Consider the following 21,434-nt stretch of genomic DNA (forward strand, 5'->3'; position numbering starts at 1 on the left):
CATGAGAGTGAGGACTACAAATTAAAACAGGAAGGCATCGGTAAATCCCAACCCCCCCAAGACCCTTCTGCGCCCTCGCAGACTTGCACAAATGCACACACACGCACACACACACACACACACATTCTGAGTCCACCTGAGTGACACAGGAGTCTGAAAGCCAAAGGAGTGGAAGTAAAAAGAAGGTTTTTCAGGGAAAGCTGTCCCAAAAGAAACACCTCGGTAATCATTGTGGAACTGCGCAGATGGGACGTACGCATGCACATGCCAGACTCCGCATGCAATGTGTCCGGGGCGAAACAGAACACACCCTTTCACGTTTTTTCATTTGTGATTATTGCATCCCTGAGCTTGACGCGGTCCTCGCACGTCACCCACCAACGGCAATCAGAGAGGGGGCGCCACCACCGGTAGACGGAGCCAGCGAGCGAGCTTTGTTCCTCCCTGGCTCCGGGTTTGCTTGTTTATTTATTTCCATTTGTTGTTTAATCTGCTCTTTTGCAGCGCGCCACACTCCCGTTTTCGCTCCCTTTTAATCTCGCTGCCGTCGGAAAAGATGTTTTTTGCCACTTCACACTCAAGCAGCGCGCGTAATCGGAGAGAGTGTGCTACAGTAGCTCGCTCGGACTGTTGGAACAGCTCGGCCACACAAACACCATTCATCCACCACGGCTAAATGTAGAAAAACCTCCCTTCTCAGGCTCTCTGATTTTAAGGAAAACAGCCACTTTATATATTTTCAATTGACACGAGTGACCTGAAACGTCCTGGGGGCTCGGGGTAAAATCCGAGCTCTGGGCCCCATTTAAACCCCCCCCCCCCACCCCCCCCCCCCCCCCCCCCTCCGCCCTTCTTTAGTCTCTCAGCTTTTGTTTTTTTAAGCAATTTGCAGAAATTTGAGTTGCACAAGTGTGATTTCAGCTGGATGTACGCCGTAAATCCCAATAAATTAGAGCAACAGATTGCCCCAAGCCTATTAAATTCTAATATTAACCTTTTTAAGGCGAGACTGGATTTATTTAGATTATTATGGCTGTAAAATAGTTAAAAATAAATGTACAATTAGAGAGCGCTCCGTTCGTTTTTGTTTTTTTTCTGCTATCGTTGCTGTGTTTTCGACTGCGCTGACAAGTTCATGTTACACGCTGGTGAATCTCGTCTGTAATTGGACAGTGATGCTGCAGAAGTGCTGGGGGCACAAAGCTCTATTTTTTTTTTTTTTATTTGTGTACATATCACAAAAGGTCTACAAGCTATGGTTCTAAGAAGTCTGCATGTCAAAGCCTGCACTTGGCAACTGGACACAAATAAGTGGTGGAGGCTTAATCCTCCAAATAACTTAAGTATTACAGAGCAATTATAAAGAGATTTCAATGTAAATAGGGGGGATATTCGTAGACATTCGTAAAGAAGCTTTCATACTTTCAAGCTACGGTTGATAAAAAATAAATAAAAGGGGGCTCCACTCGTCTGTCTCTTTGGGTTATTTCTGCCTCATCACAGCTTGCAGCTTTTCCGGTGATAGGCAGTTTTGCCTTGCCTTGGGTTTTTTGTTTTTTTTTTTGCCTTTCGGATTCTGTACAACGTACTGGCCTGACTTCTGATCTGGTTTTGTGGAGGATGTTACTAAAGCCTCGGAGCAAGAAGGCAGGCGTAGCTCGAGGCTGGAAAACTGCTACATAGCATTTGTCAACATCAAATATATGTTTGTTTTTTTTTCTCTCTGATAAAACTCTTGCGTTGGAACATTGATGCATTGGTTTTCTTCAAAAGATGAGGTTATGTTTTATACTTCAGTATCGGACCTCTAAATAATTTAAAATGCATGTGTGTTGACTAAAGTGAGGCAATAAATTCTGCCGTCTGTGTGTGAGTGGACGTGAAACAATCTGAATGTAGAGATGGACAACTTCCTGACTGTTTATATTCGGGGTGTACTACACATATTGCACATTTATGTGCAATAACTACTGTTTTCTTGGATTGTGCATACATTAATTGGAAGTTTAAACATGAAAGAAAATGTGATTAGTTGTAATTTATTCATATCAATTGCACACGTGAATCATGAAAAACAGTATCAAAAATCAAAACAGTTAAACTTCCCACAGCTATCGTGTCTTTGACCTACTGTCTTGTGTGACGATACAGTAGAGGAACTAATTCCAGCCTCTGTATCACAGTTGCACTCTTGGTGCCCGGAATTAAATTCCATATCATCGGAAATTGAAAACTGGTGATATTTTTCAACCCGAATTGAGAAATAGAACCAAATGTTTTTTGTCATTAGTTCGGAAAAAGATCAAGTGACTCTTTAATTGTCTTACAACAAAGGTGCAGAGATTCAAATTGTATAAGAGCTTTGTTGTAAATGTACTTTTCATTGATTCCTTGGTCAATCATCCAACTTTGAGCTTCGAGGTACATTATAGGTGAAGGTACCTTACCTTCGAAAGTTATGCAAATGGTTTCTAAATGAGGTATAGATATAATGATATCTATGTATACGTGCCTCGGAGTGAAATCCCATTTCAACAGGAAATATGTGAAATCGGGGCAGTAATGTAGCACTTGTCGTGACTTTGGAGCAGAGCGAAATGTGAGTCGCGTCCCAAACTAGGCAGAAGGACGTGACAGAAATGATAACATCAGCATGTACACAAATCCACATCACTCACGGCGAGGCGAGCGTTTTCTGCTGCAGAAGGCCGGCTGTCACTCAGCATGTGCAGAATATATAACCGGGGGCTGCAAAAAAAAAAAAAAAAAAAAAAAAAAAGGGACCAAGGGGAGGAGGAGGAATAGAGTGGGAGGGCAAACACTGAGCGTCCTGAAGTGTACCTTAATGCAAATGACACGACTTTACATAGTCTCACTGCAGCAAACGTCAGTCAGTGCAGGACTGGAGCCGAGGTATGAGCAGCAGGCTGAATGAATGAATGAATGGGGGGGACAATGTAAGAACCCAGTGGAGCCACTTTTTCCATCCGGAGAGCGATAATGGCGGCAGGGAGAAGGCCTGGCCCTGCGCTGACCTTGGTAATAACAACAGAGAAACAGAGAAAGACTCTCATCCACTCTGTGATCTCTTCCGTGGACTAGATACACAGTCCTCCCCTTCACCCGCCCGCCGTCTCGTGTGCAGTCTGATCGAGGCTGACTGCAGTATTATTTCATTAATTAAGTTTTTCCACCCCCCACCCCCCCCCCATCGAACCAGGGTGGCGGAGCAACGCCCCTCCCCTCCTCTGTCCTCCGATGCTTCTCATCCCCCCCCATCAATGCTGATCATTGTCTCAATTACTCATCCCTCCCTCATGTCTTCCTCTCCATTCTTCCTCCTTTCTCCTCTTATCTAATCCCGCACTCCTCCTCACTCTCACTTGCCAACCCCCCCGTCCCCACCCTCCCGCTTTCCTCGCCTTGTCGTCCCAAGAAGATCCTCCGATTCCATCTCTCCGTCTCTCATCAGGATTTCACAGATGTTGTGCGATTATGTCTACCTGGATCGGGTGATTCCCCCCCCCCCCCCCCTTCCTCGTCGTCCTCGAGCGCAGGCAGATTTCGAGGCGTTCGGCAGCCAAGATCGGGAGGGGAATGTTTTCCATCCGAGGGCAAAAGCAGCTCTGATCCTTCTGTTTGCTTTGTTCCCGTGAAATCCGCATTCACAGAAATAGTGGCACCTGTAACATGTCTAATGGCTTTAAGAGGATTTGTCATGATAAGGTTCGGTGTTTTAACCAAAATTGCCTTTGTGGTATTTGTGACCTGTTGAATGTGATGTTTAAAAATATATATATATAAAAATGGGGGTGGGGGGGGGGCTTGCATTTGCAAAATCACATTTGTTGAAGCTCTCCTGGTTCAATTTGGCTGCTCTTTGTCTCTGCCTCTTCTTTGTATCCATTACCGCTCCACTTTTCCACATTTACCTCTCCACTCTCTATCACGTCATTTAAACTCGTTCCTTACTTTCTGTTTTTAACTTGGCTCCCCTTGCTATCGCCCCATATCTTTCTGAATATCTTGGCTCCTTCGGCCTCCGTGGGTCATCTCTTGATCCTCTGGCGGAGCCTCCCGTCCCCATCATATCACCAACAGCTTGTCACAGGCAATCAGCCTCCTCGCTTGACTTCCCTGCACCTCCTCCTCCCTTCGCCTCCCTCATCTCCCTCATCTCCCGTCACCTTCTCGTCCTCCTTCGCGTGTCACTAGTTATTACTCCCAGAAATCATACTGCCTAACTTCACCCTTGCCTCCCAGACCAGCTCCCAGGGTTCCTCCTCCTCCTCCTCCTCCTCCTCGCTTACCTGTATTCCCTCTTCCTCACCCTGCCGTCCATCTTCATCACACTCTTCCCCCTCTCTCTCCCCGCCCCTCAAGTTTCTGCTCAAATGTCCTTCTGTCGGCCCATTTACTGCAGAAACTGCATAATCGCACTCCGAACATCTCATTTCCTTGTTTTCGAGTTTCAAGATAATTATGTTTCATATCCTTCATTTTCATAATTATGTTTTCAAGTACAACATGCCGCAGGAGAAGAATATGTAATTAATGGTGTTAAAAAATAGATGTTGTGTAGTGCAGCTGCTCTTAATTGGTTGATTAAATGATTATATGTGGATGCATTATTCAAGCCCCCCCTCAAAAAAAAAAGAAAAATCCCCTTTTTGCATAAAAATCCAAATGGTCAAAACATTAGTTCAATTTTTTTTTTTTTATAGCATACTAATAAATGCCAGGGCAGTTCAGGGACTTAAACACTGGGTTTGGGACACCGTAATGTGGGTTTGGTGTGTTTGACGTCACGCCACATAAACAGTCGTTACTTAGAACAGCAGATTGCACGTGCGACGTTAAAATACGTTTGCAGTTTTCACTGGTCTAATGTTACCTTTTGGGCCTAAAGTGAACTTTCTTGGGAAGAAAAGAAAAGATACCCTCGAGCATATGCTGACATGGAATTTTCTACCCTGAGTGTTCTTGGGTGTAATGTAATTTAAAAGAAAATTATCGTAAAGTACCAATGGATTTGAAATAATGCATGCTTTATGCACCAACATTTTGTTTTCATCAGTTGAATAGAAGAAGTTCAACTTGAGTTTTCCACCAAAGTTGGAAAAAAAACAACCCTATTGAAAGAGGTTAAAACTAATAGAACAATATTTTTAATGCAGTCGTATTTCTGTAGACGAATCAAAGACACGTGCTTATGTTCAACATGATTGATCAGTTCAGTACTGGGGTTAATCGTTGCACATTCGATGTTAATGTTTTTGTTTTGCTGATCAGAGCCCAGCTTGAGAGCATCAGGATAATATTGGAAACATGTTGCTGCAACATGAACACGGCATCTGAGCCCAAGATGTTGCCGGATAACAATTTTACTATTCGGAGGCAGCCTCGATGAAAGAGCCCTCCTTAATTTCACTCACTCCACTTCTTTTCATTTATTTGATCGTCGTTAAAATCCATTGAGCTGTCGACGCGCATTAGTGTGAAATAAACTATTCCAGAAGTCTCAGTCTGAGGAGGGGAAACCAAAAAAAGGAAGAAAAAAAAAATACTACGACATGAAATGTTTTTGTGTGACAACAAATAGTGTGAAACCTTGAAAAATGGGGAAGTTTTTACTTAAACCTTCCGTATATCCCCCGACTGTCTCCTGACTTTCTCACAGCGCCGCCGCTCGCCTTGACCTCCGCCTGCTTTCCTCGTCCTCCTGCTTTCACACTGTGTCCTGCAGGGATGGAGGGAGAGAGAGAGAGAGAGAGAGAGAGAGAGAGAGAGAGAGAGAGAGGAGGTGTTAGAGTAAAGCTGCCTCTTTTTCACACCTCTCTCTCTCTTCACTTTCTACATTTCCCTCCCTCCCTCGCCACCCGCCATCCCTCCCTTTCTGCTCCGCTTCAGACAGGCTAATCTATAGCCTGAAGGTAACGGGCGGAAGAAGATGATTTTTTTGGGGGGGATAATTTTTATTTTTTTTAAAAGGAGAAGAGGTGAGGGTTAAACCCCGGGGCTACAACGGGGAAAGTAAGGATAGACATAGCAGTGTGTGTGTGTGCAGGAGAGGTGAAGGAATGGAGGAAGAGTATGCTTGCTCCCGTATCTTTTACCGGCCTTCCATCAGCTCAGACAAAAATGCGGGAGTTTGGCCGTCCTCTGAAGGCTGCGATGTGGAAATCAGTGAGAGAGGCTGCAAGAGCATTTGCGTCTGAGGGCCGGCTGCACAAGCGATCAGTTGCAGAGGTGTGATTCTCGCTCTCGTCGCCTCGCATATTTCCTGTCTGCATCATCGAGTTTCTCTCTCTCTCTCTCTCTCTCTCTCTCTCTCTCTCTGGTTTGACTGCTCCTTCGTCGTCGTCTTCCTCCTCCTCCTCCTCCTCCTCCCATGACCTGCGCCCCGCTGATCTTTAAAACATTCAGACATGCTTTATGTAAGAAGTGTCAGAGTGAGAACGCAGAGTGTTGGGAGTGTCCGCGCACAATCTCCATGTCCGTACACTCTCTCTCGGCCTCCTGCGACATCCTGATCACAATTCCTGAAAATCTCATCCTCTCTGTATCCGCTCCTTTTTTTTTTTTTTTTTTTTTTTTTACAGAGTGCCAGAAGCTCTTACAGCATGAAAAGGGAATATTAAATCCACCATTGCCTGTATTAATGCGCTACTCCCTCAATTTCAATTAACAATATCTCCTTAATTCTCTTAATTAAAACATAAGCAGTGATAGTGGTGGGGTATTACCAATCGCAGCTTTAACTCATCCAACACAGTGGGTATTCCCACCAATCAAGTTTCTGACTCAAATCACGCTCTGATTTGTGTCTCAGGGGCTCCATTTGACTTTATATGGACTCTTGATTGGATTACCATCCTACCTACACCCCCCCCCCCCCCCCCCCCCAACCCCTCCATCCAGCCTCTCCCGCGCCGCAGTTGCAGTAGACAGTGGAGCGGTTGAGTCCATGCGGCGCGGCGGGGGTGTTAATGAATTCCGGCAGCCTGGTAAATGAGGACTTATTAAAGGGCTGCTGCCTCATAGTTTGACATTTCAGAGCTTCTGGTGGAGTTTTAAAGCGCTGCCTCTGCAAATGTCACTCGCCAACTTTTCCGCAGCGCCCTGACCGCGCCAACAGGAGCCGGGGTCGGGCTATAGATCCAGAGCGAGTGTGCTTTCCTGTGGCTTTAACGGACGCGGTGTCTTCCCACACGCCACCCGTTACCTGACTAATTATGGCAATTCTTTTGTCTCTCCATCCCTCCAGCTACGTCAGATGGGACGCGTCAAGGCCTGGATAGCATAAGGGGCGGAGTGTGCGCTACGCAAGGCATGAAGGTGGTCCTGAAAGTGGGACAGAGTGAGTATTCTCAACTTAATCCCCCCCCCCCCCCCTCCCTGTTTCCTCTTTCGTTCAAACCCAAAACTTCCCCCTCCCCTGATGTCACAGACTGACTTACAAACACACAAGTGACTCACTTAACACTCAATAAAACGAGCACTCACGGGGGCTCGTTCGTTCTCTTAAACTACTAGTTCTTTGATATTCTGTTGAAATAAAAGTCAACTCTTGAAACCAAACATTGTTGACCTTCCAAATTGGCCCTCCGTCTGGTGTCCTTAGTCATGAATCCTGATTGTAAATTCAAAGTGCTCGGACAAATTTTTTTTTTGTTGTTTTTGTTTTGTTTTTTATCAGGCAAAGTTACTTTCCCAGGGTAGACATGCTGTGTGCATGCATCTGGAGAGCTGGAGACAGAGAGAAGCTGCAAGAAAGAAAGAAAAAAAAATCTCTACAGCTTTCAGACCGAGGTTCTGTTCGCTAAACTCAAATTAGGCAAACATGATATCCAGAGAGTCAGTGCCGGCGTTACAGGAAAATCAGGAACCAGCATAAACACAAGATTTGTCCTGCTGTAAATGAGTCAGCAAAGGAAGAAAGATTGACTTAAATGTCTAAACCAGAAGATTTAAGATAATGTGTTCCCTGTGTCGGGAGAGAGCTGCCAGAGCATTTTCCTGGTTCATACCTCAGTTGAAGCAGGGGGAAAAAAAAAAAAAAAGAATCTGCTGCGAATGAGACAGCAGCTCTCACAGTGTCGCATCCAGTGTATCAGACTGAAATGTAACTAATCTCTTATAAAGGGCCCCGTCACACCACGGTTTGTTTTATTCACGCCACCCCTCACAAGTATGAGTGCTCTGAAAGGGCCGTATTTAGGTCAAAGGAAGAAAAAGAAGCGGCTGAACATCTGCTCATCATCAGCGAATAATATAGTCTTTATTGTGACCAGTGAAACCCAGGGATAATCCTCTAATTATATTGACATCCAACCCCTCTTCTCTGCACCCTCTGTCCAGACCGGGGTTGTTGAGCTGGAAATTATACAAGGCAGCACATGAAAGAGGCAGGCTATGACAGGACGGGTCACCAGCCCATACCAGAGCAAAAACACACACACACACACACACTAGTTAAAATGGAGTACCTGGAGACAATCCACAGCTCTATTGTACCAACTGTGCCACCGACTCCAAAGTGTTTTATGTCCCCCAAATTTTTAAAGTCATGCTTTCTTGTGTTCAACAAACAATTTCTCTGGACCGTAAACACAAACTGTTTTGGTTAAAGAACTGGGAACCACTTGTCGAAAAAAAAAAGAGAGAAGCCGGAAAAAGCAGAAAGATCCACTACGCCTTCTAGTTTATCCAGCTGGGCAGCAGACGACCAGGAGACCATAAGAGCGCTGGATAATGGAAGTCAGTTGGTGCCCGCCGAAGAAAAATGGAGGAGCACTTCACAGCTCATCTCAATCTCCTTGTATTTGGAGCCGGTATAACGTCCCAGTATAGACATGATTACTGCATGGACTCCAGCTGCCTCCACCCGCCTGTAGACTGTCTGCTCAATGTTGTCTAAGTGGTCTATTGAGCGTATTTTCATGCGATGCATGAAGGGAGGCAAAGTGTCCTCCTCCGGGGCACACTCAGAATCTAAAGAATCCAAGCAGAGGAGACCACGTTTCTCCCGTCTTTGCTCGACGAGCGAAGATGAGAGAAACTGTGTCAGGTTTTTAGTTTTTTTTTTTATTGCCTCCTGCGTGAAGCCTCCAGTCCTCCACATCTAACATCATCCCACATCTGTGCGGCGTGCACGTCGGATTTACTCGCACCCCGGCCTCGCACGCAGCCTCTTCAGCTTCTTTAAAACGGGGCTCTCTAATCTTCTCGCTTTTCTTACGCACGGAGGAAGGTGCGGCGCGGCGCGTGTTCTCGCCGAGCACATTAGGGCTCGTTAAGTGGCAGGAACAGCGGAGAAGTGTGGGATCAGTCGGCTCTAATGAGCCCTGTTGACTCCCTTCTCACTCTGCCTTTTTAACCGCTACCGACTCATGCTGGACACACACATGGATGCAACGCACACACGTGAACATCATCTCACACACACACACACACACACACAATGGCTCCGACCTGCAACTAAGGCGGCATACAAAATGCACACCTGTGCGCCGCCACACGCAAGCGGACCCCGCCAGCTAAAAGCATGATTGCGAAATGACTCCATTCAGTGTGAAAGCACGCAGTCAGTGATTTTTAATGACTCGAAGCTGCACACACATTTAATTTGCTCCAGGAAAATTTGCCGCCGGTAATGACCCTGCAGGAAAAAGCCTCGTTCAAGCGTTTTCACTGACCTGTACGTTGCCGCACATAATGGGCACCTGTCCTTCACGTGACACCACCGTCACCACTTCGCACAAACGGTTTTTGCAGTTCTTTCATCAGTGTTGTGTTATCAGGCCTCGTGTGTTGTTGGGCGCTCCTCAGCAAGAAGCCAAGTGGTGCCGTTGTGGCGCTATCAGCCCGTAACATCAGCGTAGTCAGCTTAGTTCAATAGAAATACCACCACACACACACACTTTATTTCCCCTGACTCCTTTCACCACACAGGCAATGGAAAAATCCACTTTCCTCTTACACACGCACGACCTGCCACTTTTGCAGAGATCTGTGAGGACACACACACACACACACACACATACATACATCTTATTTGTCATATCTTTTTCACTCTTCCTCTGTCCTTCCCTCACCTCTCCACTATTCCCAGTGCATTGGCCATTTCTTTTTTTAACCCTTTTTTTTCCGATCCAGCAACTCGTCTCGTTTCCCTATTCAAATTCCCCGTCTCCCCGTCCTCATCACCTCCCTTTTGCTTTGCATGCCCCCCCACCCCCCCGCTATTTCCACTCTTTCCGTGTCTTTTCCATCTTATCTGCCATGTGGCTGAAAGGTCACGTCTGTGTTGTTTGTCGTCTAAATAAGCGGCGTGCCGCCTCGTGGTGATCTCTGATGAGATATGGCGCTCTGCTCCGCTCCGAGGAACACACTCTTCCCAACGCACACATTCACACCCCGAGCCCCACACGGATGCACTGACCTGTCCTCTCGTATTTTACTCTTTATCTATCTTGCTAGCTGTCTGGATCCGTCTCTCACACACACACACACACACACACACACACACACACACACACACACACACACACACACACACACACACACACACACACACACACACACACACACACACACACACACACACACACATGCACACAGCCTGAACCTCCCTGCTCAAGCCCCTGCTGACCACACAGCTTCTATTGATCCACCCGGAACCGCCCCCGACTTCTATTTGGTTCACTGTCATCGGGGAGCCTCCAGCCAATAGCCTCATGCTTTTCTAAATGTCAGTATATATAGGTTGATGGCTACACACACACACGCACGCACGCACGCACGCACACACAGGAAGCTCCATTTTTGTGGTGGCCATGACATCATGCATTTATTGTTCATTGTGTTCATTCAGTTTCTTTATCATCAATTGATGATGAGAGATGTGCAACACCGGATTTAGCAAAAGCTACTCTCAATCTGCAGTACCAACATGAAACATCCCTGCATTTTGGACCCCTCAAGTAGAGTGTGTTTTCTCGCTTTGGAGGCACATGAATGAAAAACTATGTGCACGCACACATGTGCACATGCGTGCAGCACTATTGTGTTTTCTTTCTATAGATGTCCTGGATGTCATAAGCCCTAACATACAATCCTTCACAGCGATTTCATAATGATTCTGACCTTTACCTTATTCTGATGGTCAGCTTCCCCAGAAAACAACATTCACAGCCTTAAAAATACACCCACCAAGTGTGTAGCGCTGCTATTTGGACCCCATAAGGTTGGTTGATTCTCAAAAATCCAAATTTAAGACAGAAATACAGCATCTTGGAGCCTTTACATAGACAAAATGTATTTTGTAACAGCTCGCCCCGACCCTACCCTTCACATACCATAATACCCTCCCTAATTTAACTCAATTGTTACCCAAGCTGTAAAACCACAAATTCTCCCCTTAAAAACATGTAGACCATTGTGTGGCTTTGCATTTTGGACCCCGCAAGGCCCCTCAGGCTCCACAAGTGTTGTGTAATCTGAATCTGTCAGGCCTCACATACACACCCACACACAAGGAGAAATGTGCTTTTGTGCATTTACTGTACAATGCTGCAAAGCAATACCCATTTTGTTCTCCCCCCGGGTTGCTGCGATGACCACTAACAGACTTTTCTTTTTTTTTTTGAGATGTTGCACGAAGTGCTGAGCCGCACAGTCATAACCCGACATCAAACTATTTTCTGCGGCCCACTGTTAGCCAGATGGCTTCGAGGCGAGCGAAATTAGTATTTTCTGAGCCGTCTCACTCGGCTTTGAGGAGTAGCACTTATGCAGTGGCTCGCAAATTGTGCGTGTGCGTGCGTGTGTGTGTGTGTATTTGCCTGTGTCACATAAACGCACTTTAATGCCATCACCATTACAGAGGACTTGCTAGACAGATGGCCTGATTTAGCGACTACAGATTACAAGCCGTTATGGCCTTGTGTAAATTCGTTCAGGCCAAAACAACAAACGGCCTCTCTTTAGTTTCCCATTCAAACAAATGGAGAAGTGCTCATACGTGGCACATTGAAGTCAAATCAATATGTGCTCTCCTATAATGGGAAGGGGAATGAAGGGAAGCCTTTATTAAACCTCTTCTGTCTCGATCTCTCTCTCTCTGGCTGGCTAATCTCAGTTATTGGTTCCAATTCTGCGAGCTTTGGCTGCCGCCGAAGACGGAGGATGTCTGAGTATTTCTCTCACTGTGCGCTCGTGCTCTCCCTCCTCAGGCCAATATGGACTGCCTCCAAAGAAGGAGCCTCCGGCGGGACGCACCACCAGCAGAAACCCAGGTAAGCAGGAAACCAAACGGGGATAATCCGCTGCAGATCCATCCGCAAAATGGACGGATGGAGTAAGCAAAGACTGGTAGATTAAAAAAAAAATGGAAAGCAGCAGGAAGAGGGGAGAGAGGAGGCGACAGATGGGAGGATGTGCAGCGGGTGACATCTGTGGATCTCTCTATATAATTCCATATGCCTCTCTTTCCTTATTTCTTTCTTTCTCTCTTATCTTCCTTCCTTTTTTCCCTCCCTCTGTGTCCCACCGGTCTCCATCCCTCTCCTCCCCGGCCCCCTGAGCTATGTGCTGCAGGCGGGGAATCGAGGGCTAATAGCTACCTTGGGAGAATGACGGGGGGAAAAGAAGGGATGAAGAAAGATGGAGGTTGAAAGAAACGGAGGGAGAGAGGGCAGTGGCGGCGGTATTTCACAGAGTTATTATTGTCATTAGTTGGGGCGGCCTGGATTCTGCAGTTCTGCGGAGAGAAAGCAAAGGAATGAAAGATGGAGGAAGTGATGTAATGCGGAGGAAGGAGAAAGAACAAAAGCAAATGAAGAGAGAGGGATAGAAGGAAGGGACGTAAATGGAGAGAGGCTAAATTCATGCTCCACCTCAAGAGATACTCAGTGGAGGGGAAAGAACGTCTCTCTCTCTCTCTCTCTCTCTCTCTCTCTCTCTCGCCCTCTCTCCCCATGCATGTGAATTAGCGTATAGTATCCAATTAATCAGGGATTTCACACATTTTCCAATCACTTGCCTGCATCTCATATAGGTGAGAATCACACGTGTGAAGTCAGCAACAATGGTGCGCTTTGTTTTCACCGGGACGAGTGCGATGACACACACACACACGCACACACGCACACGCACACACCACAAGAATGTTTTATTCACACGCGCAACAAGCGGTTTTTACGCATTTTGACTCTCGGGCACGAGCGCTTCAACACGCACTTAACCGCTCATCTGAGATGATTGCTTTGTATCCCGACAGAAATTTCTTGTCCTCGCGTGAATGCATGAACTCTCTCCTGTTGTGTTTGTTTGTTCCCTCTGATCATCACTTGGGATGTAAATAAATACAAATACATTCTTTGGATATGTCAGTAATGTGTTTTTGTTAGTTTTGTCACTACAGATACGAGCCTTGTCAGAATTTTTAAAGAGTTTTATTCCCCTCAGTTTGCCGCAAAACTCCACTCATCCGAATCAAAACAGCGCTCGCTCCGTGCAGATGTCCGTTGAGGATAAACATCCGTAATTTGGTTAGAAATCAGAGGGAAAAGCCACTCCTGATGATTGTAGTCTGCGTGGCATGAAGACAAACTGCCAGTACTTGTGATTTCTTTTTTTTTTTTTTTTAATGATGCAAGTAGACCAAATCGCATGCTAACAATCTATACACTTTCAGGTTCAATATTACACCGCAGTTGAATCCAACTAAGCGTTCAATCAGTTTCCAGCAGAGCTGCAGTGCAGAGGTTCCTCCGTGTCAACCCAAATCCAGCTTTTAACAGATTTCGTTTTGTGATGCATTCCTCCCATTCAGTGCATGTGGAACTCCTCCAAACGTTTGGGGAATAAAGTTTTTTTTTTCAGGCTATTAACTAAGAGCTTCTTGCTATTGCTTCCTTTTCTATTTATTTCAAATAAAGAAGAAAAAGAGCTACGGAATTGAGGGGAAGTGTAAAATTGCCTGTTAATTTCTTCAGAAGTGGCAGAATTACTGTAGTAGTTACTGAAAATAAGACACTTAGCGATTTGGGAATGTGGTACTTCCTAATATGTGCTTCTATTCCTTCTATCGTAGTTTTTTATATGCGGTATGACGGGGGATTCAGGTGCAAGCTTCTCCTTTCATTCAGTCCACTTGACGTTTTACTTCCTCACTCAGGGGTTTGTGGATCATATCCACCATGTTCCTCTTGTTTCAGGCCTCATGACACCAGGGGGTGAATATTAGACCGTGAATATAAGACAAACGCACATTTTCAAAACCTATTTCAAGATATAAATATGTCTGTAGTGACTGTGGTGGTTTATTGGACTGGAAAGGCAAGGTAAAGACAGAATCCCTCCATAGGTTTTAAGGCCTGTTTGAAACACTTTAATATTTTTTTTAAGTAATTATATTAATAAACCTTTAATACCAATTTTTTCTAAGTTCATATTGTGGGGCCTAAAGATAATTTTAGCCAACCTTTGGACAAAAGAGAGCGTGCATCCCAAATAGCTCCTGTAATTGTACTTTTAAGTTCTTAACTATAGAGAGCACCAGGTCATTTCTGACATTACTCATTATTTCCGACAATGATGAGGAGTGTGTTCCGCCCAAAGTTTCCAGTGCGACTCTGAAAAGAGGGACTTTGCACTGCTGCAACTTCATTTTAACATGGCTGCATGAATAAGAAGGGACAAATTCATTTAAAAAACCTGCCATCTTATGTGAGAAGCTGCAATGAGATGCCATAATGCATGAGCTACTGCGGCTCCAGTAATTATGTAATTTTGTCACGTCCTCTTGAATGTATTCATATAAAGGTTGTTGATGCAAACACGCACTGATTCACACTTTATTTAGGCTGAAATGTGCAAACATGTGCACGAGCCTGGTGGATGATGAAACCGTTCCAAGAAAACATGTTGAAAAATGGCCAATTTCTGCATTCTGCCATGAGAGATATGGCATACTTGTGGAAAGGGACACTTTAGGACTTTGATTTCTGATCCACTGCATGTAGAATAGACAGAAGCAAAGAGGGGAATGAGGTCTCCAAGCTAAAAATGGGGCGCAAAAGAGAGAAGGGGGGGGGGTGAATATAGGGGCAGTGGAAGAGGCGAGGTGAAGGAAGAAAATGTATTAATGAGAGCCGATGAAAGGCGGGTAGTCATAATGGGGATGGAGAATGAGGGATGTTGTGTTAATGGACGCAGGAAGAAAGCGGGGAGAGGAAACGGCATCAGGCAGTAGCCCTTTTAGCTCCTGGTCTGTCCGGCACAACGGGGGGTGGATAGCAGCAGGGGGCCAGGGAGAGGTGCCTGCATTTCCTGTCATGGTTGTGTACATCAATATGGCGGTGTGTGTCTGTATGTGCGTCCTCGTTGCTAGGCGCTGAGCCCAGAGCAAGGTAGGTCATTATGGCTACAATAACCCAAAGACAGAGAGCGCCACGGAGCGAGGGAGGGAGAGGAACCGGCGGAGACGCCGCAGCGAGACAGACGGGGAGGAGAAGAAAAGGGATGTGTGCCAAGAATAATGATGGACCAATCCAAAGGCTCTATATAGCGGAGAGTCGCATTACCGGCCTTAACCAGTCCACAACTCGCATTCACACGGTCCTGCGCCAAAGCCCGTCCCCGCCGCCGCCTCCCACCTCGCCGCCCTCTAAAGCAGACGCTCACATGCACACCTTCCAGACCATCACTCACCTGCTGGGTTCTGACCCCCGACCCCCCCGCCGAGCAAACCGCCGGCTCCCGGGCTGTGAAGATCTAAGGTTTCAGGCAGACGCGCAACAGACCGAGCGAGCGGGCGGCTGACGAACACACGGCTAGTGTGACAGACAGTCTGATAAACAGACAGACAGGCGAGGGCGACAGACAGACAGGCGGACAGGAAGGCCAGCGGGCAGGCGGAGTGTGTGGTCTGGCGGCGGGGAGGCTCTCTTCTTGTGGCAGGCGGTAATACTAAGTAAATACAGTTGTTAAGGGTTAGGGAAATAGAGTGCGCTACCTTGATACACGCTGTGGCTTCGCTGAGCTGTCCACAAGAGTATATAATGTACAGTGCACTCCCGCGCTCTATAGACATTCCTCTGCGTTTTATGCGCGCTGCTGTCCACTTCATCACGTCAATAAAGAGACCACATGTCCTCCGAGCTCAGTGTGTGCAGCCTCCGACCGGCTGAGCTCCACTATCAACATCTCTCATGATATTTGTGGTGCACAGCCACAAGGAGTGCCGTGTTTATTTAAAAAGCTCTGTGATTTTTTGCTTGGATGTATTCATTGTAATACATCATATGGTATAGTCCAGTTTCCTAAAAGGCTGCGACACTCTTGAGTGTAAAAAAAAAAGAAAAAAACAAAGCAGATGTTTTGCAATGGAAGTGAAACTGAGAAACCAGTTGCTGTTCTGAGAGTTGTTTCATTCTTAAATCCTGTAAGAATGCAGGTTATCTGTGATTCAGCAGTATTTCCATGTCTTTGTTTGTTTGTGTGGTGAACATTTTAAGTGGGTGTTTGAATTGTTGGCAGGTCAGTACCTGATGACTGTAGTTTGGCAAAGACTTTTCATGAAAAGGACATTGTCTGGCTGACTAACCCTAACCCATATCTATAGATACTATTCGTTAATGTGCAGCTCACCCATGAAATGTTTCATAATTTATACTCCTACAGCTGAATGACTTCTTGCTGGATGATACCTCTCCTCTTTAAACTTTGGCGGTTGCCAAAGAGAACTCTTTATAAGACACTTTCTAGCAAAGTGCCCGAGGTTCCTACTTTCTTATGTTTGGTGTGTCTGCCACTGTTTGGATTCGCTGTTGTGTAAATCAGATATCGTGTACAATCTGTCTTCCAGGCTATCTTGAGGGTGTAGGATTAACAGGGGGGGAAAAAAAGCATGACAATCGTTGGCCTTACAGATGCCTACTTCATGATTTTTGAGGGGGGGGGAAACACTTTCATTCATCACAATTATTACAAAGTTGAAAGAAACGTTTAAGCTTGTGCAGTGATTTCCACAACACAATCATCCGCCCGTTCATGTCCGACGGGCAGTACGGACAGTAAAGAAGCTTAGGCCGCGCTGCACCCTGCAACTTCCTCCAGCTCTTTAGCGGGGACCCCAAGCTGCTCCCAGAGCAAATGGGATATATAATCTCTCCAGCGGGTCCTGGGTCGACCTCGGGGCCTCCTCCCAGGAGGACCTGCCTGATAGACCTCTGATGGGAGAGGACCGGGGGGCGTCCTTATCAGATGGCCATACCACCTCAACTAGCTGCTCTCAATGTGGAATTATGTCGGGCATTGTTGCAGCAGAAGGCCCGGAGACTATCCATTACGGGTTTTCAGTTTTGCCCCAGAGATTTCTTGACATTCCCTGATAATTTTCAGTGATATTTTATGTTGTAGTAGTTCAAATAATCACATCCATAATTGAGAGTTCTCTTCTGAAGTAGTTCAGTATATCTGTTTTCTCCCTCGCTACCCATTTTTAAGAGTTCTTGTATTGACGTGAGATTGTTCTGTGATTTGTTTCAGGGGGTGCCGGAAATTCCTCCCAGCCCCGAGGACCCTTCGGGGACGACGGCCGGGGTGAAAATGGACCCCTCCAGCCCTCCAACATCGCCCTCATCGCCGGAGCAGCGGGCGGTTCTGCCTTCCTCTTGCTGGTCACGGCAGTGATCTGCATCGTGTGCTACCGGCGGAGGCACGCCAAGCACTCAGACACCCACCACCCACCGCTGTCCCTGTCCTCTCTCACCAGCCCCAAGCGGGGAGGTGGCGGGGGCATCACCAGCTCCAACAACAACGGCTCGGAGCCCAGCGACATCATCATCCCGCTGCGGACGTCGGACTCGGCCTACTGCCCACACTACGAGAAGGTGAGCGGGGACTACGGGCACCCCGTCTACATCGTCCAGGAGATGCCGCCTCAGAGCCCGGCCAACATCTACTACAAAGTATGAGGGGGCCACCGCTCCGGCCAACTGGACAAACCCACCTCCCCTCCGCTCATTACCGACCAATCCCCGCCCGCTCAGAATGAAGCCACAGCGAAGCTTGCCAACCCAGATTCCCTCAAAATCACCAGTATTGCCCATGGGACCCCCCCCCCCCCTCCCCCCTCCCCCCCAAAAACCCCTGCCACAGTTGTGTTTCTCCCTGATTAAACCACCCCGACACATTCTCACACAACTGGGCCTCTAAGTGTGTGCAAAGGGCAAAGTAGTAGCCATACATAGCCCTTCTTAACATGGCCCTCGTGAAGAGGCAAGAGCCTCTGAGTGCCCTGTTCCTGCTAACTCAGAGCTGAACGAGCCTGAGTCGAATTCAAGAGTCATCCTCGCAAGCGATGGGAGTGTACGAGCACACTCGTTTTCTGGGAGCATAGACCTGGTGATGGGACGTGCTTTAAAAAGAAGTTTTAAAAAAAAAGAGAGAGAGAGAGAGAGAGAAAGAGAGAGAAGACTATGACTTTAAAATGAAAAAAAAAGAAAAAAACTGCATCCAAAATCCCACTCAGCACCGGAAAACTCTGATGTCCAGAGACCATCCCTGCCTATAATCCACCAACCCCACCCCCTCAGAGCTCCATCAGCCAACCAGAGACCGGCCCCTGCCACTAACTCGACAATAGGATTCTAGTTTGTTTGTGTTGTTTCTCTTGAGGAAAAAAAAAAGGAAAAAAAAAAAGAATGGAAAGAAAAACCACAGGGGCCACGGACTCACCCAATCAGCGCGTCCGAGCGGCGGTCACATGACCAAGCCCAGGCCCCCGGGGAGGCCTGACCGATCGGTGACACTCAGAATCTTGTATATTTTAATAAAGTGTGCGTGTTGTGCGACTGCGAGAGCTCGTGCGTGCGTGCATACGACTTGGGATAATAATTATAGCGCCGCTGCCCCACATTAGACTGTGTGCGTGCAGGTAGTGTGCTTCAGTTCAGCAAGTTCGCATATGCGTGGGGTTCCGTTTGTGTGTGTGCGTGCGTGTGTGTGCGCGAGTGACTGTGGTATGTGTGTGTTCTTTAGACTTGTCTTAAATACCAAAACACAAAATAGTGAGCGAATATCAAAAAAGTGAGATTTTTTATCGCTATCAACACTTATAGATTATATATATGAATATCCAGTAAATAATTTGTAGATGTTTCTTTCTGTTTTCTATCGTTTTATCATTTCTACCCATTCTGTTCACTACACTTCTGTTGCTAGTCATTTAAAAAAAAAAATCTGCTGTCTTTTGGGGTTTTTTTCCACCACTTAGTGTGACCTTGTTTCCTCCTTTCCCTTTTTGCTTTGTATATTAATTTAATCCTTCTTTTTTTTTTAATTCCCGGCAAACAGAGGTTGTTTCTCTCTCCCCTCCATCCCTCCCTCATTCCTCCCTCCCTCGTCTCCCTCTCTTCCGTCTCCTCCCGGCCAGGGTCTTTGAGCTCTGTGTATATTTTTATAGCTCCTTGTACTATGCTGTAGTTTTGAAGTTTAGACCTCGTTTGTGGAAGTGTTGAGGTAGAACCATCTATGAAAGTTTTTCCCTTTTATTTCTCAATTTAAAATTTTTTTTTCTAAGCGCTTTTTTTTCCCTGGATTTGGGGGGGGGGGGGTGAAAAGAAAAACGGGTGGGGGTGTTGTGGGTAGGGAGGTGGCGACGGTGGCAGAAAGGGGAGGCGGGAGGAGTTGAAGGAAAAAAGGTCTTGGGAGGAGGAATAAAGCGTCTTAATGCAAGACTTTAAAAAGAGAGAGAGAGAGAGAGAGAGAAAAGACTGTGAAGGAATTGCACACTAAAGACGACGAGAGGAGGGGAGGGGAGGACGGGAGCAGACGAAGGATCCCAAGGAAGGAAAAGGATGGACAGACGAGGAACAAGGAGAACCCTGTTCTTTGATGTGATGGACCGACAGCCGAAAAAATGGATTTTGAAGTTGAACTTTTAAAAAGAAAAAAAAATAGAGGCGGTCCCATAACACGAACACACGCACACACACACACACACACACACACACACACACACACACACACACATCTGCCTATACTTTACACGAGGTGGCACATTTTGGATTCCTCTTTTGTGCCTCAATGTTTTTTTGGTTTTTTTGTGTGTGTGTTGAAATGCATCCTCGCATTCCTCACAACAGAAACTCCCCGTGGCGTTCCGTACCCTCCGTGTCTCTCCGTTTGACACACCCTCGCACCCGCCCCGACACAGATTTCACACCTTTTAATGACTGTCACAAATGCCTCCTGATTGCATTGAAAGTTGTCCACTCCCCTTGTACACACACACACACACACACACACACACACACATTCACGCTGATTACTTTCATATGACTGTATTTCTGTGATTAACCCAATGGACACAGGAGGGGTGAAAAGAGCGATTGTGTGGCGTTGCCGTGTTTTCTCCTCCCTCTCACACACTCCCACTCCCACGCCCTCTCTCTCTCGCTCTCACACAGACACACACACACACACACACACACTTTTTCTCTTGCACAAACACACTCGTGCCCGGCACCTCAACCTCGGAGGGCAATAACACATCGCTGTGTTCAGAGGTGCAATATGTTCACATGTGCATACTAATAAAGCTGTTTTGTGTTGCTCAAACATGTTTATGGCTTCTGTGTAAACTGGGTGGCAGCGGAGAGCTTTTACCTTTTCTTTCAAACGCTCACAAAGATACGCACACACACACGTACAAATACCCATACGCGCACACACAAAGCCTCCAGTGTTGTAGCCATGTTTCTTTCTGTGTGACGCCAGTGTTTGAATCTGGACCTTACATTTCTCAGATGTGTTTTGTATCAGTATCTAACATCATATATTGAGATATCTTTCATACTTAAGTGTCACATCCGTCTGAAATGACTTTGTTCAACACACGCTGATGATGTTCCGATATGTTTTTTTGTCGTTCTCTTTTTTTTTTTATACCATGGAGGAGTGTGGATTGTATTTGACTGTATCGAAAATTGATTTTAAAGATGAAATGAGAGGAAAAAAAACAAAACGCCTCAAACTCTTCTTTCTTGTACAACTATCGACTTGTGTTCTTTATGTATGCTGTTGCTTCTTTGTCTATTTAAAAACGCACTCGGGGTGCCTACCGTGTCCTCCGAGCCAAATCAAGTGTTTGTTACTCTCTCTCCGGCAAGTCCTGCAGAACGCTCGGATCCAAAATGGCGGCTCCTGGTTCAAAAACAAGCCCAGCCACGGTGTTGTGAGGTGGGGTGGGGGCAAGAAAAGAAAACATCTGGGATTATCACTGCGCCAACAGAGAAGAGGAAGATGAAACCATTGCCTCGTTTTTTTCGTCCCATTCCGCTCCTTCTGCCGCCTCCCTCTCAGCAGAATGCCAACTTTCTCTTGGACTCCCAAGTTTTGTATTTTTTTGTTTGTTTGTTTGT

The 21,434-nt window shown here is 46.4% G+C and overlaps 1 protein-coding gene across 1 annotated transcript in view; it reads left to right on the top strand.

Annotated features, from left to right (window-relative positions):
• Positions 1 to 19,602, top strand: part of efnb3b (ephrin-B3b) — a 95,186-nt gene extending 75,584 nt beyond the window's left edge. The window contains exons 3-5 of the mRNA XM_080519283.1: positions 7,268 to 7,360; positions 12,237 to 12,299; positions 17,557 to 19,602. Coding sequence (XP_080375409.1) covers positions 7,268 to 7,360; positions 12,237 to 12,299; positions 17,557 to 17,984 — 584 coding nt within the window. The 3' untranslated portion in view covers positions 17,985 to 19,602. The remainder of the gene's footprint in view (positions 1 to 7,267; positions 7,361 to 12,236; positions 12,300 to 17,556) is intronic.
• The last annotated feature ends 1,832 nt before the right edge of the window (positions 19,603 to 21,434 follow it).

The sequence above is a fragment of the Blennius ocellaris genome, assembly GCF_963422515.1.
Source record: "Blennius ocellaris genome assembly, chromosome: 23".
NCBI classification, from domain to species: Eukaryota; Metazoa; Chordata; class Actinopteri; order Blenniiformes; family Blenniidae; genus Blennius; species Blennius ocellaris.